Source organism: Acromyrmex echinatior, chromosome 4 (assembly GCF_024713525.1).
Source record: "Acromyrmex echinatior isolate Ae372 chromosome 4, ASM2471352v2, whole genome shotgun sequence".
NCBI lineage: Eukaryota > Metazoa > Arthropoda > Insecta > Hymenoptera > Formicidae > Acromyrmex > Acromyrmex echinatior.
This window is the reverse complement of record NC_141855.1, coordinates 8,593,851-8,618,541: the sequence shown is the minus strand read 5'-3', so window position 1 is coordinate 8,618,541 and position 24,691 is coordinate 8,593,851. Positions and strand designations below refer to the sequence as shown.

Below are 24,691 nucleotides of genomic sequence, written 5' to 3'. Positions count from 1 at the left end.
CGTAGTTTTCTTCTTCTTACGATATACTAGGTATATGTGCGATGAATAATTTCCATTGATCGACGATCACTGGGTTTGTACTTGGGCGATGAACTCTCTAGAATCCTTCAGGATTACTCAACGTTGCATGGCAAGTGGTAAGATTTCTACGTCGTATCGAACTATCAGTAACAATGTGATAACTTTTCAACTGTTATTAAAGGCATTAAGAGAAGCTCATTGTCAAACACACCGGACAGGATCGCCCTGTTATATAATCGGAGTTAAAATGGGTCTTAAAACAACCATAAGCCCTTCGGTTGAGTTCGGGCTGCGGGCTATTGGGATTTGGCCGGGATCTCACAGCATCTTATTTCGGACTTTTTGGACAATCTCCTTGGGTTTCGCTCAAACATTCCAATTTAAATACATCGTCGCTTGCATCGAAACTGCTAACTTTCTTGATCTGGTAGACAGTGTTAGTACCACGCTGCCTTACAGCTTGCTCTGTTTAAAATTAATTATCCTCTGGCAGAATCAAAGGTAAGAAACTTATTTATATATATTGATACAAGTTGAACTTTTATATATCTTAAAACAATTATTTGTCAATGTATAACATTTTTTATGATACAAAATTGACGGAGGAAAAGCAGTTGGGAATTATTTATCTTGTTTTCATATATATGTACATAAAAAATTTACGTAGTTACAATTTTTTTTTTCTTTGTAATCTCCAATCGGAACTAATTTTGTTACATGATATGCGATAGTGACAATTTTTTTAGATTATTTAATGACATTTTGACATCGATGTCACGAGATTGGCGTAACTGTCATGTCGTCGCTTTCGATGTACGCATTATGACGAATAAAGCAAATCTTTCTCATCGTTGCTCGATGTTGATTATCGGAGTATACTCGATTGCTGTTGTGGTTTATGTTGCCGTTATAATGGAATTTAATAGCATTAATAGTAAGTCCGGCAGAGGAGAGCTCTTTCTTAAGATGGAATTCCCCTTTGTTTATGAATTTTCTCCTGTTTACGAAATCGTCATGTTCATTCAATTTGTACAATTATTGAGCAACGCTTGGGTAATTGGGATGCTGGATGCACTGATTATGACATTGGTAAGTTTCTGACTTAGTTTCAAGACGAATATTAAATATCACTTGTAGCATGTAAATGTGATGATTTTTAAAATTAATATAAGTTCACATATGTAAGTTGATTTTGAAAGTCTAAATTATTTTGTCTAAATATTCAAGATTTATAGATTGATTTATAAACTGTGATTGGAGGTAGTATTATTGTGAAAATTTGCTAGTTATTTGTATCTACAAAAGTTCTATTCAATTTTATAATGTGACTTTTAGATATTTCATATAAGCGGGCAGATAGATATTGTGTGCCAAGGGTTGCTCGAACTTTTCTCAAAAGACTATGAATATAAATCGTATAAGGATGCGAAGAGCGCCGTTATCTGCAAGCATCAAAATGTCATTGCGTTCTCAGATAATATCGAAAATCTTTTCTCAAATATTGCGTTAATGCAGTTTTTTACAAACACGCTTGTCATATGTTGTATAGCATTTGTTATTTTGATAGTAAGTCTATTAAATATTTCGCGTCAAACAAGTAACATATACATATTCATATATTAGGTGTTGGAATTAATTCGTAGCGTTTTACAAGTGATGGGAAGTACTTTCATTAATGTATTTTTTAATGCTCATGTGAAATAAATAACATTCTTTCATTAAAAACGCTACGAATTAATTCCAACACCTAATATATATATATATATGTGTGTGTGTGTGTGTGTGTGTGTGTGTGTGTGTGTGTGTGTGTGTGTGTGTATAAAAAAGATTACATAAAATACTGTGAAATTAACAATATATTTAAAAGCAAATTATAAATATTCAATATGTACATATAATAAAATCTTTTTTTCAACATTTTAGTCGATTGACGGTAACAAAGGATTTAATATGTTGTTGAAATCTTTATTCTTTTACATCGCTATTACTTTGGAGGCGTTCATCTTTTGCTTTGCTGGAGAATATCTTAGCAATAAGGTTTAAATCAAATACTTTGCTGCAAAGATTAGTAATATACATATAAATAAATTTTAACTATGCAGATAACTTTTATTGTACTAACATTTCGGTATAATAACATAATTTCAGAGAGCATATTTTTCACAATCTATAACGATTTGATTAAATGTTGTATCTTGTGAACGGCACGATCTTATATATTGGCAGCTTTCTTTTTTATTTTTGCAGAGCAAATCAGTCGCAAACGCAGCTTACGAGACTCTGTGGTATGATGCAGAACCTAGCGAAAGTAGAAATTTATTAATTTTAATATTGAGATCACAAAAACGACTGACATTAACAATTGGAAAATTTAATGATTTATCGTTGGAAGTTTTTGCATCTGTAAGATATTAAAATGTCTTCTGTGGAAGTGGATTGTTGTTTTCTAATATAAAACGATTGTATGTGTTTCAGATTTTGAAAGCTTCTGCCTCTTACGTGTCGGTGCTACTTGCAATGTCTTGATTAACAAAAGGATATTAATTGCAAAGTCTACATAAACATATATATATGTTTGCATATTATACACGTCTATTATTTAATTTTAAGTTATTATGTGTTACGTAAATATTTTATTTTCCTATGTTTTTTATTCACTTGTCGTTTTCATACTTTTTATAAATTTTTATTTCGAGAACAAGACGTATAAGGATATAAATATCAGTATAAGGATGTATAAATATCATTGTCACTTAAAAATACATAAAGCAGCATTTACCTTGCCATATTTATTATTTGTATAGTACAAAGTTCTATTAAAATACTTATATAAATTCTCTTGTCCAGAATGTGAATCCGTAACAATATATACATATCTGCTTATATGTAGTGAAGTATTGACGGTCTTAGACTCCCGACTCTAAGTCGTATACATCTGAACGAAAATTACATACAAAATTGAATTATTTTTTGCCTGTTACATTTCCTTATGTATATCAACCCATCATTCGCGAAAATTTAGTACCATGATCGAAAACTTATGTTCGGTACTTTCCTCAGAAACTTCTATTAATAATAGTCACTCTGGTGATTTTTGCTGTTACACTGTCGCGTTGTAACTTCTTCCCTATAATATTTCCTTGCATATTTAAAGTAAATCACCTGCAATAATGGCGATAGGCGATTTTCTCGTTTGGGAAACGATGAAATAGTTCTCGTCGATTCTTTGTTCGTCGAAGTCTGCAATCATCGTTCGATCGTAGTAACTTTTTTTCTGCATTCCTAAGTATATGACGAAAATACACGTTTAACGTTCGCGATTGGTTGGCGGTCTTTAAGGTGGGGTCGCATCCAATCTTTATGTTAATATCTTGAAGCTTATTCTCTGGGAAGTACGTGCAGCGATCGTACGGAAGTCTCGTCAGGAACTTACGCTCGTTTTGTCCGGTTTCGTCAACGAAGAGATAAAAAAACGTGAATTTTTATGCGAGATGATACCGACTAGCACTGTCAGTCGACCGGTCGAAATCGGCCTCCGTCTTACTGGAATATGGCCGAATTCCTCGATTTTCTTCAGATTGCTTTGGACATTGGTGATGGGAACAGCACTGATCTTCCAGTATCATTATCTTCTAGTACACTTTAGTATCAAGGAACTACCGAATTTGATAGATGGTTTAAGCACTACTTTGCCGTACAATCTTCTTTTCTTCAAGCTGATTGTCCTGTGGATTAATAACCGGTATGTGTTTCCTATAACATATTAATTTTATAAAACGTCATATTCTCAGATTGATTCTACGGGATAATTAAAGATAATAATGATTCGCGCGTAAAATGTGTCGATTGCCAAGCAATAAAGTTGTCTTAGATCGGTATTTGGATCTTATATTTAATATATTTTTTAATATATTTTCGGATCTTATATTTAATATATTTATAGTCGGATCTTATATTTAAGACCGTTTTAACTCTGAAGTATAGTCTTAAGACGTCATAAATCAATTCGTATTAGCAAGACATTACTTAAATTAAGATGGTCTTAAAATAAGAACAGATTATGAATACCGCCCTTAAAGTCTAGCAATCCAAGTATAACATCTAATTTCGGATTGCTGAAAAAATATTTTGTGTTATAAAATATAATATTATTTAACTTTTTTATTACATCGATAATACGGTGCAGCAATTCAAAGTTATTTGACAGTTAGAAAATTCTTTTTTTGATGAAGAGAGATGAGAAAATTATCTCGACAATTGAGATGTCACACTTTACTTTAGATCTCACATTTATGATTTTCTTCTTTTCACGAGCTAATGGAAGTACTCGTATATTTGTTGCGTTACGTCGTGAATATAGATCAGTGTTGCAACGTGTTGCAAGGTATTATATTGCAGATTATTCATTGATATTCTGACGGCGATGTCCAACGATTGGAGCGAGTATTCTAACATGTACGCTATGATCGACAAGGCGATCCTTGCGCATCGCTACTCAAAAGTGACCATCGGTGTTTACTCTACAGCGGTATTGCTTTACAGTACCGCGTCTATTAACTTTCGCAAACAGACCAACGGCAGTTGTCGAGAGTTGTTGATAAAAATGGAGTTGCCGTTCGAATTTTGCAATTCACCAATTTACGAGATCGTGGAGTGCGTGCAATTTGTTCATTTAATGGCAGTTGCCTCCGCCATAGGTATGCTGGATGCATTTATGGTTACTTTGGTGAGTACAACCAACAACGCTTACAATTTTCATTTATATCGCGAAATTTTTCATTTATATCGAAAATATAAATGAAATTAATTAATACTTAAATAAACCAGTGTTCTAATTTCTTCAAAAAATGAAGTATTAGTTATACCAAACAAATAAGAGAAATTTATTTAACTAACTAAAAGTTTTCAAAGAAATAAAAACAATATTCTATTCGTTATTTAAATCGTAATAAATGCATGACGCAAGAATGTAAGGAAAACACTGGAGGAAAAGTAAATTTCACGCGAGAGAGAAAAGAGAGAAGTTAAAGCGCATGATACTATACAAAACGCAAGTGGTAACATGCATGAGACGTACTGAATCGAGAGATTCTCGATCCACTCGATAACAGCGATCGATGGCCGCAGGTCTCAACCTTATCCCCTCTTTTATATAAATCCATTGATGTCGCTGTAATTCGTTCGCGCTTTCGATCTACGATCGTCACGCATGCGAACATCGGCTCTTACGTTGGGCTCCGTGCAGGGGTGGGATTCGCTTCCAGTTGTTTCACGTTTCTGCTCATATATAATAACGAGAATAAGACCTTGCAACTACGCTTTGTTTCGTTCTAATGCCTTACTGCGGGCCGGTTGGCGTTTCCATTTATTTTAAAGATGTCATAAAAGAAGTTTGAAACGGACAGCTTGGCCATCTGTTTTCTTTTTATTATAAACCGCGTATATATACAATCGTGCATTTTTCACGGGTATTTGTGAGACAAATTGTTAAGCATTGTTCCTCTTAGATAACTCAAAATCATCTAGATAAGATAATTTACACGTAAAAGTACATATTTTAAATAAAATAAAAATGATTTCATTTTAAATTTATCTAGATGAAGGATAAAATTATAAATTATTCGATCTATAAATAATTTTAAGATAATATTGCTTTTAAGCAAAACAATTTAAGATTTAGGATTTTAGCAACATTTTTTTCTAATTTTTTTGATGATCAATAAATGTATACGTCATAAAATTAATATTATTTAAATTATATTAAAAATTATATTTATATAATATTTGTTTAAGCGAGTACTTTTGTTTAGTAGTCATATAATAAAATAATTAATACATATAGATGTTGCACATTGGTGGACAGATAGATCTTATGCAACAGAAAGTGGAAGAGATTTGCCCTAAGAATAATAAATATAATTTACCCGCTACCATATTGAGATCTTTAATTAATAAACATCATAAAATTATCGCTTTCTCGGAAAATATTGAGAGTCTTTTTTCTCATATTGCACTAATGCAATTTTTCTCGAATACTTTGATTATATGTTGCATCGGATTCCTCATAGTAACTGTGAGTAACTGATATTTATAATTGAATTTTTGTTTGAATTTTCATTCTTTAAGTATCGTATTTGAAAATTTTCTAATGCATCGCTTTATAAAAGTTATGATGCGCAGAGATATATTATACAAAGTGTCCCATAAATATCGTAACAACATTTAAGAATAGATTTCTAAGATCATTTTTGAGACACAAATCCCTGTACTAAAATGTTGAAGCTGTAATAGTTTATGAATTATAAGTATTTAAAGTCAGCAAATTATACCGTCTAAAGTTCACGCATTTAACATATGTTCGGTATGATCAGTACGGTACAATGCAAAATGACAATCATACTTAACCGCGCGAATTTTAGATGACATGATTCGCTAATTTTAATGTTTACAATTAAAAAACTCTTATAGTCTCAACTTTGGTATTAGGATCTTCATCTTAAAATAATCTCAAGAATCTTTTCTTAAACGTTGTTACGGTCTTTACTGAATATTCTGTATAAAGATCTATGCATACACCTGCACAGGCACACACACTGAACGTGGACTTTTATTTACCTAATCGGAAAGAAATAATGATATTTATTTCTAGACTCTTATTTTAATACTTATTTATACACATTTTTATTTCGAATACTTCGTGGTATTGGAAATGGTAGTGGTTTTAGATTCACATGCTCGTGCAAACCATATGATAAATATGAATGTCCATTATCTAGCCGCAAGCAGAGAGCAAGTTAAAAGATTTCTATGTGAATGTATACTGAGAGAAAAATTTTGTAACTGTAATTATATATTACTATAATTATAATTATTATTGCTATAATAATAATAACAGTAACTATGTATATAGTTCACAACCTAAAATGACTATAATTATAATTATTATAACCATAAAATAATTGAAATTACTATAAAAATAATTTGAGCGACTATAATTTTATAATTATATTTTGGGACATCCATAAAAAAAATATATGATTTACTGTTATTATTATTATAGCAGTAATAATCATAATTATAGTAATATGTAATTATAGTTACAAACACCAAACATTTTTCTCTCAGTATACTAGCATGACTTCGAGTCATTTATTCATCTATAGAAATGTTATAAGACTGACCGGATATCCTTTGTCTTCACACAAAGCTCTCACAAGTTGCACAATAGTGGGAGATATCCGCTTGCTTCCCTTGTGTCTGACATGTCTGCTTATAGCGCACCATCTTTTTGACCGTTTTCTTGACTTGCAGTCGATGGGCACAGATGAAGGAGTCAAGATGTTAGTGAAGACTTTGTTTTTTTACATCGCTATCATTTTGGAGGCATTTATCTTCTGTTTCGCCGGTGAATATCTGAGTAATAAGGTGAATATACGAAATCATTAGTCAGTTTATCTTTTTCCATATAAAATTATTTAAAAAATTATTACTAAATTGTTGATAAAAAGATTGGACTTATATAAAGAAATTGTTTATCTGATAATATAGTATAACACACAGGATATCTCATCCACATGTACCTCTCATTTTAGAGCAGAACGATCGGCGATGCCGTATATGAATCTGTTTGGTATACTCTCAAGCCTCGGGATTGCCGCATTCTACTACTTGTTATAATGAGATCGCAAAGACGTCTGACAATTACTGCGGGGAAGTTTATGGATTTATCATTGGAAGGATTCACAAATGTAAGATTTTATTGAAATTATGAATTTTTTATAGCTACATAAGTTAATAACATAAATTAATATACTTATACTGCAATATAGAATCTATAGTCACGAAATGGAATAATTATTCAGATAATACGTCATTATATCGATGATTTCCTTGTTTTTTGGGCGAATTAAAAATTGTAGTTCTAGCACTCATTATAACACACACACACACACATACACAATTTACAATTAGTTGATCAAAAAAAAATATAAGCTATTGATGCTATTAATGCGTGCATGAATTCATAATTTTTAACAATCACCTGAACAATAGGAGAAATCATTGATATAAAGGCTCACATTTGGATAATTAATTTTATAACTGTATATTGCAATATACATTTGATGTTAATATTATGTCGTTTTTATTATGGGAAATGCTAAGAAATGTTCCATTTTTTATGTTTGATATATTCGACATCTTCGGTGTATTTTATAACGCATTATTTTCAAATCAAAATTAGACATTTTTTTCTTTTTCTAAATGTGCATATGTAAATATGTATACAATATGAGAAGAATAAATATCATTTTAAACATGACAATAGTTTAAGGATACGTATACAGTTAACAGTATATCAGAAGTAAAAGCAATTTCGAGTATTTCACTTATTTTATATTCTAATGTAATTACTCAAGATATATATATATATAATTTACATTTTATTATTCATTTCATTATTATTTGCAATAATAATGATGATAATGTTTTGTTTTATCGATTAATTTGAACAGTAAATTGTTTAATTGCGTATTATTTAATTTTTCAGAGTTTGAAAGCCTCCGCGTCGTACGTATCTGTTTTATACGCAATGTATTGATACAAAGAAAACTGCATATACTTCGAATTGTGTATACACACTATGACAAAGTCAAAGTAACATTTATTTCTTTTTAAAAATAAACTAATAATAATACTAATTGTAATAATAATAACTAATTGTAATAATTTAATAACATTTGTCGTGGATACAGACAGATATTAAACTTTTATTATTTTAGTTAATATTATTTATTATACGTAAGAAAAATCTAATTTTATATTCTTAAAAGGTGATGTTTTTAATGTAGTGAAATTATTAGGAAGTAATTCTTTTTTGAGCAGGATTTTTTGAAGATTTGGACAATTAATTTACTAACAGTTAGATAATTGGAAGGAAACAATCCATGAAAAACATATGATACTGGCCAATTGAAAGAGTACGTATCGTTTTTCATTACAATGACGCAGACTTCACAACTTCATCAAACTTTTGCGCAAACCCAGCACAAGCTCTGAAAGCTGAATTAGGATTTTTTATTGCACTCTTTGATATTTTTCTGATATCCTCTAATGTCCATCAGATTATCACTTGAATAGATTATTGCAAAACACTTCGAATGAAAAGAATTTTCTACTCGAGGCCTTAAAAATCTTCTTTTTAAATTTTTGACAAAAAAATCACATTTTCTATACTAGAATGTTATAGAAAATGATGGAAATTATTTGATCGATTAAGTAAAGATGTAATAATTTTGTATTTTGGACAGTTAAATGATTTTTTAACAATCTAGTATGAATTTTTTTACTCTATTATATCTTTTTTCATTTAATAATATTTAATAATTTTGTTAAGAAAATAATCTTTCGTATGCAAAGAGAATGATTGTACAATATATTGACTGTTACATTATTGCTTTCTTTCGATATTCATTTTCTGCCTTTTAATATATTTAAGAGAGGAAATCCTAAAGACAACTAATTATAGTAAGTAGGACTTACATGATTAAATGTCATTGACATATCATTACATATTACTATATCAATATCTTACTCACTCATGCAACATATACACATAAATTTTTGCATAACATTAACCTTTTAAATAAACGTCTAAAGCCCGATTGCACCAATGTTACTTTGATTTTAAGTGAGGCTTAAAACTCTCTCTGTCTTTTTCTCTTTAAAACGAGACAGAGAAAGTTTTAAATTTCGCTTAAAGTCAAAGTAATGTTGGTGCAACCGGATCTAAGTCCAATTCTAAAAACTTCACGTTGTTTCTTCGTGGAAACTGCTAGTCTATGGACTACTATTTCGTAAATACAAATTGCACAGCTTTTATATGAAGCAAATGTCACGACGTGACAGCTCTGAAGCGTCATAATGGACTAAGAAATGGGAAAGAAGATCTCAATTTTGAAACTATTTGAAGTTCTTGACACAAACACATATTAATGCATATACTTTAATCCTGGAAAAGGATTTTCGAATCTGTAAAAGAAGAAAAAAATAATTGTTATATGAAAATTATGGTATATGGTTTAGTCAATAATACAAGCGGCTTTTTAGAATCCTTTTAATACTTTTCTTGAAAGAGCTATTATTCTAGAACTGCGCACGCTCCCGTGCATGTAAGAAGAAACGCTGTCTTTTGCATTTTTCAAGCAACTAATTTGTCTCATCGGCGATATTTTTTATGAAAGAGTAAGATTAACCATTAAATAAATTGCAATCGTGCAGTGTAATTATAGTTAAATTGCTGCAATTTTTGTTTTATGTAAACTACTGTAATTTTTGTTTTCAGTTGATTGCAATTGATCGGTGATTACCTTGCTACAGGTACGTTTAGCCAATGAACTTTGCATGAGCAAGTCCCTCAAGTTGCCGCTCTAGAGTCGTCTTAAAATCATATTGCTGTTAGTGTGATTTGTGGCTTTAAAACGTTAACAATTTCGATAAGTATCCTAAGTTACATTTCAGATATCGCAGAATTCTTAGCCAAATCTTATATACCAGTAAATATAAATTGGAATAGTATCAATATTATTATACTTTGCTATAAAATTATAAGGTAGCATGACGACTACAAGCACTGTTGCTCTCGTGGTGCAAATCGGTCTTCGAGGAATTGGATTTTGGCCTAATACGCCGTGCGCCCTGTTGTTTCGGTGTCTTTGGATATTGACCATCGGCATAGTGCAGACTCTCCAATATTGGTGGATCGTTATTCACTTTAGAACTGATGATATGTCGCACTTGATGGATGGTTTAAGTGTCACCATAGAGTACAGCGTAATGTCCCTGAAACTGATTATTTTATGGTTCAATAGTCGGTAAGAAAATATTTTTAACGCAATAAAAAATGGAAATCAAGTTTATCCAGATCTCTTTTAAAAGTCATGATCCTTACCGCAATATCTTTTTTCTCTTAAATAAAGAGAAAAAATTATCCTCCATTTATTTTTCAATAAAACTTGCAATTGATTTGAAATATATAGAAAAGATGATATATTTAATCTAGACTTAAATACTACTGCTTTAATTAGTTAATTTAGATATTTTAGATAATAACATCACCATCTAACTGCAATAATATTTATATAATATGTGAATAATATTTATATAATAAGTGAAGCTAAGTTTATCACTACATTTTTCGTTGTATTTTATATATCGCTTCATTTATCAAACATATATTGGAAGATTAGACTTGTTTCTTTTCCAGAACCCATCCTTTTCCATTTCATGTGTTTCCACTTAATGTTAATTGTTTATCCATATATCTGGACAAAATAAATTGTCGCAGTATATTTTACGACATCCTAGCTGCGATGGCTATAGACTGGAGAGAAGCTACTAGCAGCGAAATGCACATCATGATGAGCAAGGCAAATCTATCACGGCGCATTTCCAATGTTATCGTCGCGCTCCATGCGGCATCGTTTGTTTGCTTCGGCATTGAGGTGCTTGCATCCTATACCGATGATTACGATGATGATGAAATTGAGACGCCTGTTCGCGTGTTCACACTGAAGCTACAACTTCCGTCGCAGTGCAACGAGTCGCCGCTGTACGAGCTTGTTACAGGGCTGGAATTCTTTCATCAATTGGTAGCTTCCACTACGACCGGTGTACTTAACAGTCTGCTCATCACGCTAGTGAGTGCAATATACGATAGAAAAATTCTTTTTCGATATCTTTAGATTTACACTTAGGAGATATTGCTCGATATACATGATATCAATTATTGTTTTTTTCATATAACATTGTACTTTTATCCATTAACATTGTGCTAACAAATTATATACGTATAGAGGAAAGTAAGGAAACTGTAAACATCTAAGAAAAATGTTAAATCAAAATAAATGTGAAATCAATGATTATTTACCAATTATAAACGTCTTTATTTAAAAAAATGCTCTAGTTATTATTTGACTTTAAATTGCAATAATTAACATTTATAATATTAATTTTAAATATCAAAACCTTTATCGTTCGAAATTACTCGTTGACATTCACAGTTTTGTCTTCTTTCAAAATCGAATACGTATTTATATTTATCTTAAACGATGTTTATGTTCTATAGTTTTGTGTTGTATAATTTTTTTAAATTTTAATTGACAGCTTTAATTGACTATAAAGCGTACATCAGATTCTTACTGAATATGAAGTGAGTGATTTATTATTACTCTATAGACTTACGAGCAATAAAAGAAGAATTAGAACAGAAATAAATATATTAAATATTAGAAAAATTAAAAATTAAGAATAGAGAGGTTAAATACATATATGATACAAACATACAATAGAGATAAGATATAAATAAGAGATAAGATAGAAGTAAGATATAAAACATGTTATATCAGATATATAAGACATATTATATCCTATATCATGTTTTATATCTTACTTGCATCTACTGTGTAATATGTAACTTCTATTCCTAATATGTTGTTATTTCTTAATATTTAATATTTATTCCTGTTTTTAATATATTTTCTATTGTATGTAGGGGTAATTATTTAGAATAGCGGAGTCAGCTCCGATAATTTTGACCTTGACATATGTTGGCAATGTCATGATCCTGAATGACTTTCAATTAGTCGTCACTCGTTATTTGTTATGAAGTTATCATCAAATAAAATTTGAAAAATAATGTCAGTTATACTATATAAAACAAAAATTTTCTGCTTTAAAATATATTTTCTGACTTTTCACGTACAGCGAGTTCCATTTTATTTATCCTTTACCAAAGGGCGCACGACTTTCCACGCGAAACAAATTTCATTTCACTTCCTCTCCTATCAAGAAGCGTATGACTTTTCATTCAGGTAGATCTTGCTTCGTGTGGAAAATCAAATGCCCTTTGGAAGGAGGGGTGAAACTCTCTTCGTGTGGAAAGTCGGACGTCCCTTAGCATCGGTGAAGGTGAGATGGAATTCGTTTCGCGTGAAAAGTTGTATTCCCTTAATCTCTCTCTCTCTCTCTCTCTCTCTCTCTCTCTCTCTCTCTCTCTTACGGTTCACTCCATACCTTTCTCCCTGCTAAGAGTTATCTGACCTTTCAGGTAAAGCAGAGAAATAATTACTAATTTTGACTGTTAATAACTTTTTAACTAATGACGAGCGACGGCTAAAATCTATTGAAGGTCACTATTATGACCTTGACAACATATGTCAAGGTCATCGGAGCTGACTCCTTTATTCTAAATAATTACTTTATGATAGTATGATATATGATAATCTCTTTCTATTTATTTTTATCACAGATTTATAAAAATATGGAAATATTTCAGATTCTTCATACGAGCGGTCAAATAGAGATTTTATGTGATATATTAAAGAATATCTCTTCCGAAATGAACAATCAACAATTAGCTTTCAGTATGAAGGAAGTGATTGGCAAGCATCAGAAAATCATCACGTTTTCAGATAAAATTGAAAAAATCTTTTCTTATATAGCGCTAATTCAATTCATGTCGAGTACATTGCTAACCTGCTGCATAGGATTCACGGTCATAACGGTAAGTAATCCTTTGCCAAAAGTAAAGAATATAAAGAAATGATGTTCATTTTGCAACGGTAGTGATTTATATCGTAATTCAATATGTTGCAGTCAATCGACACGCAAGATTCGGATACGGTTGATGGCACGGCACTAATGAAAGCTGTAGTGTTTTATATAGCTGCTGCAGTGGAAGCATTTATTTTCTGTTTTTGCGGAGAATACCTCACTGCCAAGGTCGGAACAATTGAAATCTTTCCACTTGATTCTCTTTGTGAGATGTTAGTTTATGCAATTATATATTCGTTCAACGAGAGAATGAAGAAAACTCGCCCGTTTTGCAGGTCATTCTTTCGTTAAAAGGAGTATATATTGATGATTTTAAATAATGGCAATTGCATCTTTTTCATGGAGAACGCATAACTATTTAAACGAGAAGTTAAATTTTTTTTTCCTATTCTTTTCAGTGAAAAGGAAAATCGGTAAACATTTTCTTTTCAATGTAAATATGCAGTGCCCCCGTAATAATAATATGAATTTATATAATAAATATTATACAATTAGGTCATATAAAAGTTTCGTTAAAAAAAACATCTTGTTTTTACATATTAAATAATGATTATTTAAGTAATTATAATAATAATTTATTACTTATATTATTTAAATAATAATTATACTTAAATTAACGTCAATTATATAATAATTCGTTGCAATTATTTGGCGAGAATATATTTTTGTGATAATTAGTATACGATTTCTGTATCAAATTATGTTTGAATTGTTTTTTTTATAAAAAAAGTTTTTATGTTAATTTATGTTATTTATCTCATTGATAACACAATCTTTTTGTAACATTGTTCTTTAGAGCAAAATGATCGGCGATGCAGCGTACAAATCAGTTTGGTACGACTTTGCACCCAAGGAAAGTAAGCTCGTCTTGTTTATAATATTGAGATCACAAAGAAGACTTACCATTACTGCTGGAAATATGATGGACTTGTCGCTAGAGGGATTCACGAATGTAAGATGTTGAATTGTTTGTTAATAAAATCCTCGTCTTGATGGATCAACTAATTATTGATGATATTCCGAACAATCGCGATTTACTTTAATAATTAATTAATTTCAAAATAATCTTTCAACTTAATTGTCTATTTTTATTGAAACATTTTGATTTATGTTTAAACAGTTTATTTATTTATAAATTTATTTTTATGTACTTTTATTATTATTATTGTTGATATATTATTACATTATTATATTATTATTATACGATATAATTTTTTTAGATTTTAAAGGCCTCTGCTTCGTATGTGTCAGTATTGCACGCGATGTATTGAAGTTCAAAGGCAAGCCGTTAGCGTATTATTATTTGCTGCTAAAGATATTAGTTCTTACGGTTCTTGTCGATTTCTGTGATGAACCGATAATAGTTATGTAAATTAAATGTAGGCATAATGTAGCAATTTACCTTCCACAATATATAATAAAGTATTTATTAGATTTTTATAATCATTATTCGCATATATATTCGAACCTTTATATTTTTTTTATATCGTAATATACAAATAATTAAATTTTTTGTGTATTAACAAAAATTCTTTCTGCTATTTAAAAAAAAATAATTTTTGATTTGAAAAGAAACGTCTATACGACTGTATAATATTAGACGTCAATAATTTAAAAGTTTTTGCTGTTTTCTACATATGAAAAAAGCATACTTTATGGTTTCTTCATTAACATTAAGTGTATCACAAGTTCTTTTATTAACATTAAGTGTACCGCAGATCAATTTTAAAATTCATTTTAATTATAGTCTTCAAATTCTCATCTTTCAAGGAAAGTGGTTTTCTGGATCGGAATGCATTCTCAAGGCCTTCATCACGTTAAACTAAGTTTTGGGATACAATTTGAGTAGTTTCTTTTATTGTATTTTTTCCAAATGATATTCAAATTTTTCGACAGGCCTTTGATGCGTTAGAATCATGTTTGGATGTGTATATTAAACACGCATGAAAAACTTGTTTTTTGCTAGCCATATTGTGGATGTAAGAAAATGTACAATTTGAAGTTTACTGAGTTTACTGTTTATAATATGACTACTGAATGACTCAGGGGGCGTTATTTGTAATTCGAGTTATGTATCTTATACATGGTGTTTCGTGAGACTTTTTCCAGTATCATTCACAGGAAAGTAGATGAGATCGAGATGAACACAAAAGTCCCATATCGTTTAGCAACATTCGCAATAATAATCGAAATATTAATTTTTGTAATTGTACTAATGAGAGCATGCCGAGAGAAACGCTCCGGCCGCTCGAGGTATAATCCGGCCTTAGTTTATCAAGTATTGGCTGCTGGCAGCGCGTTGGAGAGGCAAGGGGGGAAGTGCGCTATTACTCGGAGCCCGCTCACACACATTTTGTCGTTTCTCTCGGCGTGTTCTCATTAAGTTAATTACAGAAATTAATATCTCGTTTATTATTGCAAATATCACTAAATAATATGAGATTTTTGTGTCCATCTCGATTCTAACTATCTTCTTGTAAGTGGTGAGAGAAGTCACGCAGGACACCCTGTATACACATTAATGCCCGGATTTTTATTATCTGGTTAACTTGTGATTAAGTTTAACTTGATGTTTTACCTAATAAGCTTCATCCATGACATCAACATAGATAAAGCCGATTGGATAAAATATCAGGTTAAGCCTAATCACAAGTTAATCAGATAATGAAAAATTGAGAGCATGCTGAGTTCAGATTCCCACCCCATCACCTATGTGTACTCCATTCTTGTTGTTTATCGAATGTTAAACAAGGATAACATGGCACCTGGGGAGCACCCGAGTAAGAATCCGAATATCCTTAGTTGTCAATTAGAAAAATCCATAGAATTGTGTCCAACAAAAATTGACATAAACTTTCAAGTAGCACACAGCGCTTACAAAGCGTTAACAAAGCGTTAAAAAAGCGTATATAATCGCTTTTTTGGCGCTTTGCAAGTTACTGTGTTATTTGGGTTTATGGGTACTTAAAATATATTACCTAATTTACATTTCATTTTTGCTTGTTATCTTTTCTTTATCGTTCATCTTACATTTCAGTATATTTCATTTTTTGCTTTAATTAGGTTCGAATAATTTTCAAAAAGATTTATGCATCTTTAAAATAAGTGACTCAACAAATTAATGATTCTAAGGTTGGAAAACTCGATGTTTTTAAGCTAGACAGAAAAAAACTTCGAGATAAGACCTATCATAGATTAAATCTGATCTAGAATCCATTCCAACTTATAATCTAAAATGAAATAATCGTTCCATTTTCTCTAGAAAACACAATAGAAATCTTTATTATTTCATTTTTTTTTTTAAATACGATAGAAATCTAGAGAATATTTGAATAACTTCGATCAGTCTTGTTCCATGATATATGTCCTAATAGTTTTTTCTACACGTCACATTTTCCTCCCAAGGCTAATATATTTTGCGAAAATGTCTCGTCTTAAAAAGATAATATGTTCAAAAGACATCTTAAAACAGAAGACTTTATAGGATATCACTAAAAAAAATCATCTTCATGATGTCTCTTAGACTTTCTTTAAAGTCTTAAAGACATCTTAAAAAAGACGTTTAAACGACATCTTTAAAAAGGATGTCTTTAAAACTTGTCTAAAAGTCTAAAAGATATCTTTAAGATAGATTTTAAAAATATCTCTTTTAAGACGTCTTTTGGATTATCTTTTAAACATGTGTATACATGGGATACATTCCGAAATGTTCTCTCTAAGGAAGATTTTACTCTATACATATACGTATATGTTACGTATACATATATTTAGAGTAAAATTTTCCTCGAGAAAAGGATATTTTGGAATATACTTCAAGTCTATAATCTAACAAATTGGCGAGCATTCAATTTCAATTTCATTCCATTTCTGTGGAATACGGATAACAATTGATTGATAGTTTATTATCATGCTTTATCTCCCTTTTCCTATCTCGACTTTCTATTATATCCAATATTATTATACCTAAGAGATTCACACAGCTCGGAAGTAGTCTTTCTCAGAAATATGAAATTGTGCAAAGATATAATAGGATGCATAAGCATCATTAGCCAATCGGTCAAAGCAGATTTACGTTTTGTCGGAACGTACAGTTTGTCGTTCCTTAAACTAATCAATCTGTGGTTCAATCGTCGGTAAGATTAACGCTTAATGGTCTCTGCAGACAAGGCGAGTGATCGATCATGCCTTCATTTCATTTTTATTCTATTTCTATCTCGCGAATGATACCGGATGTAAGAAATGTCTCGCCGAAAGTTATACGCTAATCTGTATACAATGGACAAAGATTGGAGCGACGGGATCACAATCTATTCGGACGTATCCACGATGATCAGACTGATCTCGTCAATGTTCCAACGTAATGATTACCACGAATGCATCAGTCGTGTTTTTTTATGTAATCAGATTATTTAATAACTTCTGTCAATGATTAAAAGAAACGATGATTCAACTTGCAAGCTGTCCATCAAAATGGAATTTCCTTTTAAGTTTGACAATTTACCGATCTTTGAGCTAATATCGATACTTCAATTCTTTCGTGATTTATTTGTAGCTTGTATCATCGTTATGCTAAACGCTTTGTTCGTTGCGCTGATAAAATTTCATTGTATTTCATGATTTAGTAATTCGAAAGTTGTCAAAAATTTTGTTAAATTTATAAAAGATATAAGTAATTGTTTTATATTATATCTTGCATTTAATTATAAATACAGACATACATACATGTAATATAATACATACATACATACATGTATGTATATACATATAATCTTTTTCTCTTTGTGTTATCAATTCATTATTTAAAAACTCAATCAGAATTGGTAATTAATTGTACCAGTTTTTGGGATATCTATGAGAGAATACATTATTATTATATTCTATGATTTTTTATATTAGATTGTTTTTGTTCTTTTAGCATTGGAATCTTGCGTGTGTTTCAACAAATATTATAATCCTGTATTTTTAAATATAGTTTTGTGTGTATAACATTTCAGATTTTTTGCGAAGATAGCAATATTGTAAAGTATCTATAAAACTAAAGATGTTATTTTTAGGTACTACACATACAAGTTGATATTATGTGGCAAGGCTTCATGAACATTTCTTCTAAGCATACATCAAGATCTTCTCTAGCTATTATTAAAGATTTCGTTAACAGACATCAGAGAATTATTGATTTATTAGACAACATTGAAGCCTTTTTCTCAAATATCATACTTGCATCTCATCTGGAACTTTGGTCATCTTGCACAGCTTTGTGATCGTAATAGTAAGTCATAATTTTATAGACTTTTTTGTGTATAATTTTTTCCTTTTCTCTGTTTTTATCTTTGTTTCTGTCTCTTTATGTGTATTTATGGCGTATTCACGTTTAAATTTGGGATATTATTTCTAATTTTGATAAAAATTTATTTCAGAATTTTTTATATAATTCTTCAAAATTTTTATATAAAAATTTCAGAATTTTAAAAAATTTTTGAATAATTTTATATTAAAAAAAAATTTTCAGGTCTTTTAAATACAAATTGGAACACTTTTCAAAAGTGTTGAGAAAATCTACATTTTTTCCTAGAGTTTTTCATATATGTGAATTATGAAATCTTATAAAATCTGAAGAATTTGAGGGATTTTTTCAGAAATTATAGAATAAAAAATTTTTTAAATAATAAAATTTTTTAGAGTATTTAAAAAATTGTATGTATAGAAAATTTTGAGAAAAAAATGTTGATTTTCTTAGTATTTTTGAAAAATATTTTAATTCGTACATTTTAAAAAAATTTTTATTAAGAAAGATACAAAATGCTTCGATGTATATAAATTATGCCTTATACATATTATATATATATATATATATATATATATATATATATATATATATTGCAGTCTATCGATATTGGAAGAAAAAGTTACGATAATAACTAAATCCCTCAACTTTTACGCAATAATTCTCGAAGTAATTATCTTTTATTACGCTGGAGAAATTTCAGTGCCAAGATTAGTATTAGACGCGATTAATCATAGAAGCTTGTCAATGCAGAGTCCATCAGCGATGTTGCGTACGAGTGCCCGTGATACGATCTAACTCTCAGCGAATGTCGGATCCTGATGTTCTTTATGTTGAGATCACAGAAACGATTAACCATCACTGAGCAAAATAACTAACCTGCTTTGGAAGATCTCACAACCGTGAGTTTACATGAATTATACCGTATGCGAAAACTTTCGTCGTTTGAAAAATAAGAATTTAATATACTTAATTGTTTCAGATTATGAAATTGTCTGCGTCGTTATATCTCGTCGTTATATAGTGCATCATTAAAGAAGAATAAAAAATTGCATCACCATACAGGTGAGTCTCCTAGAATATTAAATTAAATTTATTTCTAATATATTAACAAACTGATATTTTCTAAAGAAAAGGACTTCACTTGATTTCTATATATATAATGTAATAGGGATAGCAAAATATTTTTTAGCAAAATATTCAATTCTGTGTTGAAAGGATATTTACACACACTTCTAATATTAGAACGTTATGGAAAATGATGGAAATTATTTGGTCAATTAAGTAAAGATATAATAATTTTGTGTTCCAGACAGTTAAATGACTTCAAAAAAATCGAATGTGAATTTTTTGCACTCTAATATATTTTGTTTTATTTAATAATATTTAATAACATTATTAAGAAAATAATCTTTCGCATGCACATAGAAATAGACTATATAATATATTGCTCGTTATATTTTTGCTTAATTTCGTCTTGATATTCATTTCGTGTCTTTCAGTACATTTAATACTTTTCTTGAAAGAGCTATTCTAGAACTGCGAACGCTCCCGTGGATGTAAATAGAGATGGCTGTCTCTTGCATTTTTCAAACAATTAATTTGTTCCATCGGTCACATTTTTTACGAAGGAGAAGACTCATCATTATATATTGCGGTTGTGTATCGTAATTATAGCTGAAAAGTTGCAATTTTAATCCCCTTTGTTTCATGTAAATTGCTATAACTTTGTTTTCAGTTGATTGCAATTGATCGATGATTACCTTGCTACGGTTGCGTTTAGCCAGTGAACCGTGCGTGATCAACATGCTGCTCTAGAGTCGTTTTACTATTATTGTGATCGTGGCATTACGACGTTAACAATTTTGACAAGTATTCCAAGTTACATTTCAGATCTCGCAGATGTCGAATTACTGGTCAAATCTTACGTAACAGTGAATATAAATTGAAATATCGGTATTATTATATTTTGCTATAAAATTGTAAGATGTCACGACGCGATAACATGATTACAAGCACTGTTGCTCTTTCGGTGCAAATCGGTCTTCGAAGTATTGGGTTTTGGCCTAATACACCTTGCGCCTTGTTGTTTCGATGCCTTTGGATATTGACCATCGGTATAGTGCAGACTTTCCAATATTGGTGGATCATTATTCACCTAAGAACTGACGATATATCGTACTTAATGGATGGTTTAAGTGTCACTATAGAGTACAGCGTGATGTCTCTAAAACTGATTATTTTGTGGTTCAATAGTCGGTAAGAAAATATTTTCCATGCAGTCAAAAATCAAAAGTCAAGTTTATTTAGATTCATAAATCATTTTTAAAAGTTATGATTCTTATAGCACTATCTTTTTTCTCTTAAGTAGAGAAAAAAATTATGTTTTCCTCTATCTATTTTTATATTTTCAATAAAATTTCCAATTGATTTGAAATCTATAGAAAGAAAGAAAGAAGAGAAGGAAAGAAGATATATTTAATCCAGACTTGAATATGACAGCCCTTATTAGTTAATTTAGACAATATAAACATCAGCATCTAACTAATAATATTTAATAATATTTATGTATAATATATAGGTGAAGCTAAATTTATCATTACATTTTTCATCATAATTTATATATCACTTCACTTATTATCAAATATACATTGGAAGATCAGATCTGTTTCCTTTCCAGAACACATTCTTTTCCATCTTATTATGTTTCTATTTATTGTTAACTGTTTATCCATACACCTGGATAGAATAAATTGTCGCAGTATATTTTACGACGTCCTAGCTGCGATGGCTGCAGATTGGAGGGAAGCCACCAGCAGCGAAATGCACATCATGATGAGCAAGGCAAATCTATCGCGGCGCTTTTCCAATGTTATCATCGGGCTTCATTCAGTAGCGGTGATGTGCTTCGGCATTGAGATGCTCGCATCCCATACCAATGATGCCGATTATGGAATCGAGACGCCTGTTCGCGCGTTCACATTGAAGCTACAGCTCCCGTTACAATGTAATGAGTCGCCGCTGTACGAGCTCGTTATGAGTCTGGAGTTCCTTCATCAATTGGCATCTTCCACTGCGACCGGCATACTTAACAGTCTACTCATCACGTTGGTGAGTGCAACATACGATAGAAAGATTTTCTTTCGATATTTTTATACTTACACTTAGGCGATATTGATCATGTCAGTTGCTGTATTTTTCCCATAACGTTGTAATTTAATTTAACTAACTATATTATTTAACTAACTATATTACTATTTTATTTAACTAACTATATTATGCTAACAGATGATATATTATATGTAAAGAAGAGTGAGAAATTGGAAGCATTTAAAAATAACTTAAATAAAGTAAATTGGTAATTGTTTACTAACTACAAACATATTTTAAAAAATGCTCTAAATTGCTTTAAAATGCTTTAAGTTGCAATAATTAACATTTATATATAAATGATATAATTTTAAACAACAAATAAAATCTTTGTCGTTCGAAATTACTTGTCGGGACAATGCCGAATTAAATTTTATTTTTGTTTAATTATTTTTACATTGTTAACATATACATGTTAACTATTTTAGTTTGAAGAGTCAATATCCTTTTAAAAATTTATTTAATTGAGTAACAGTCGTCGATTCTGTTAATTTTTTTTTAAATATTCTCTTACTCTCCCCTCTATCAAAAAACATAAAAAATGATATTTATCTTAAACGATGTGTGTGTTCAATAGTTTCGTGTTAGATTAATCTTAATTGACAGTACTACACTGAAAGAAAAGATTGGCTGCTGCAGCAAATTAGATGGTAAAAATATGACATTAGCATTTTTAATTGGCTGCAGCATCCAATCTTTTCTTTTATTGTAATGCTGTCAATTAAGATTAATTTAATTGTACATAATTTATTTTGTGTACCATGTAGTTAGCAACTATTATGATAGTGTGAAACCATTTTCTATTTATTTATATCACGATTTTATAGAAATACGTTTTCAGATTCTTCATACGAGCGGTCAGATAGAAATTTTGTGTGATACATTAAGAAATATCTCTCCCAAAATGAACAATCAACAACTAACTTTCTGTATGAAGGAAGCGATTGGCAAGCATCAAAAGATTATTACTTTTTCAGATAAAATTGATAAAATCTTCTCTTATATAGCGCTAATTCAATTCATGTCGAGCACACTGCTAACGTGCTGCATAGGATTCACGGTCATAACAGTAAGTAATTCTTTGCTAAAAATAAAGAGTATAAAGAAACGATGTTCATTTTGCAACGATAAGGGTTTATATCGTGATTTGATGTTGCAGTCCATTAACACGCAAGATTCGGATACGGTCGATGGCACGGCACTAATGAAAGCTGTAGTGTTTTACATGGCTGCTGCCGTGGAAGCATTTACTTTCTGCTTTTGCGGAGAATACCTCACTGCCAAGGTCGGAACAACCGAGATCTTTCCGCTTAATTCTCTTTATAGAGGAGTCAATTTATGCGATTCGGCTATACATCGTGCGATTATTTTAAATAATTACGTCTTTTTTATGGAGGATATACAAATATTTAAAGAAGAAGTTAAACCTTCTTTTTTCTTTTCTTTTTAATGCGAAAAAAAATCGATAGATATTTTCTTTTCAAAATAAATATATTGCAATGAACTCATAATAATTATATGAATTTGTATAATATATATTGTGTCATGTGCAAGTTTAAACAAACATCTTGCTTTTACGTATTAATTAATTATTATTTAAACAATTATTATTACTTATATTAGAAATGATAATTATTTAAATTAATGTCAATGATACAATAATTTGCCTCAATTATCTATTTAGCAAGAATACATTTTTATGGTAATTGAAGTATATGATGATTTTTTTATCAAACTATATCAGAATTGTTATTTCTTTTATAGTAAAAAAAGCCTTTATGTTAATTTATGTTATTTATTTCACTGACAACACAACCTTTTTGCAACATTGTTCTTTAGAGCAAAATGATCGGCGATGCAGCGTACAAATCAGTTTGGTACGACTTTGCACCCAAGGAGAGTAAGCTCGTCTTGCTTATAATATTGAGGTCACAAAGAAGACTTACCATTACGGCTGGAAATATGATGGATTTGTCACTAGAGGGATTCACGAGTGTAAGATTCCAACACTGAATTTTTTGTTAATAAAGTCCTCATCTTGATGAATCAATTGATAGCTGATGTCATTCCGAACAATTACGATGTATTTTAATTATTAAGCGATTTTATAATACAATTTTTTAACTGATTGTAAAATATGTCTTTTTTAATAGAAATATTTGACTCACATTTAAATAATTTGTTTATTTATAAATTTATTTATTGACTTTTTGTTGTATTATTATATATTATTATTGTTATATTATTATTGTTACATTGTATTATTATGTTATTTGATATAATTTTTCTAGATTTTAAAGGCCTCTGTTTCGTATGTATCAGTATTGCACGCGATGTATTGAAGTTCAAAGGCAAGCCATCTAGTATCTAGATGGCCATTACATGTTGTTAAAGATATTAGGAGTTTTTCTTAACGGTTTTTTCTTGACAGTTTTTCTGTGATGCATGTGAAATTGCATGATAATAATTATGTAAATTAAATGTAGCACAATGTATCAATTTACACAGTTTGTAATAAAATATTTTAGATTTCCATGGTCACTACTCGCATTACTAGCACATATATTCAAACCTCTATATTTTCTTTCAATTTATATATTTTAATATAAAAATAATTGAGCGTTT

At 30.1% G+C, this 24,691-nt stretch overlaps 4 protein-coding genes and 3 long non-coding RNA genes across 8 annotated transcripts; 4 read left to right on the top strand and 3 right to left on the bottom strand.

The window, feature by feature from the left end:
- Window positions 1-34: 34 nt before the first annotated feature.
- Window positions 35-2,807, top strand: LOC105152436 (4-vinylanisole receptor-like). The gene is made up of 7 exons (XM_011066737.2): window positions 35-137; window positions 203-522; window positions 768-1,110; window positions 1,357-1,587; window positions 1,945-2,058; window positions 2,269-2,424; window positions 2,497-2,807. Exons 2-7 carry the CDS (start codon window positions 269-271, stop codon window positions 2,545-2,547), a joined length of 1,149 nt encoding a protein of 382 aa, XP_011065039.2. The 5' UTR covers window positions 35-137; window positions 203-268; the 3' UTR covers window positions 2,548-2,807.
- LOC147909945 (uncharacterized) lies at window positions 2,796-3,165 on the bottom strand. Its single transcript, XR_015544858.1, has 2 exons — window positions 3,047-3,165; window positions 2,796-2,956 (listed from the first exon to the last, which is right to left on the bottom strand). It is a non-coding gene; the product is annotated as an uncharacterized LOC147909945 (long non-coding RNA).
- A 195-nt stretch (window positions 3,166-3,360) lies between these two features.
- On the top strand, window positions 3,361-8,792 carry LOC147909944 (odorant receptor 13a-like). Its single transcript, XM_087405557.1, has 6 exons — window positions 3,361-3,763; window positions 4,420-4,747; window positions 5,864-6,094; window positions 7,333-7,446; window positions 7,614-7,769; window positions 8,570-8,792. The coding sequence occupies exons 1-6, from the start codon at window positions 3,513-3,515 to the stop codon at window positions 8,618-8,620; spliced, it is 1,131 nt and encodes a 376-aa protein (XP_087261683.1). The 5' UTR covers window positions 3,361-3,512; the 3' UTR covers window positions 8,621-8,792.
- A 613-nt stretch (window positions 8,793-9,405) lies between these two features.
- LOC147909943 (uncharacterized) lies at window positions 9,406-10,478 on the bottom strand. The gene is made up of 2 exons (XR_015544853.1): window positions 10,389-10,478; window positions 9,406-10,050 (listed from the first exon to the last, which is right to left on the bottom strand). It is a non-coding gene; the product is annotated as an uncharacterized LOC147909943 (long non-coding RNA).
- Window positions 10,479-10,635: 157 nt separating this feature from the next.
- Window positions 10,636-19,470, top strand: LOC105152529 (4-vinylanisole receptor-like). The gene is made up of 6 exons (XM_011066887.2): window positions 10,636-10,892; window positions 11,366-11,717; window positions 13,355-13,582; window positions 13,675-13,800; window positions 14,429-14,584; window positions 14,853-19,470. The coding sequence occupies exons 1-6, from the start codon at window positions 10,636-10,638 to the stop codon at window positions 14,901-14,903; spliced, it is 1,170 nt and encodes a 389-aa protein (XP_011065189.2). The 3' UTR covers window positions 14,904-19,470.
- On the bottom strand, window positions 19,399-20,764 carry LOC147909942 (uncharacterized). Its single transcript, XR_015544859.1, has 2 exons — window positions 20,680-20,764; window positions 19,399-20,593 (listed from the first exon to the last, which is right to left on the bottom strand). It is a non-coding gene; the product is annotated as an uncharacterized LOC147909942 (long non-coding RNA).
- Window positions 20,704-24,607, top strand: LOC105152530 (odorant receptor 10-like). Of its 2 annotated transcripts, none has more exons than XM_087405492.1 (6): window positions 20,704-21,175; window positions 21,664-22,027; window positions 22,908-23,135; window positions 23,226-23,351; window positions 23,906-24,061; window positions 24,358-24,607. In XM_087405492.1, exons 1-6 carry the CDS (start codon window positions 20,904-20,906, stop codon window positions 24,406-24,408), a joined length of 1,197 nt encoding a protein of 398 aa, XP_087261618.1. In that variant the 5' UTR covers window positions 20,704-20,903; the 3' UTR covers window positions 24,409-24,607. The 2 variants fall into 2 exon arrangements, with proteins under 2 accessions (XP_087261618.1, XP_011065191.1); XM_011066889.2 differs by having other exon boundaries at window positions 20,707-21,175; window positions 21,679-22,027.
- Window positions 24,608-24,691: the final 84 nt, after the last annotated feature.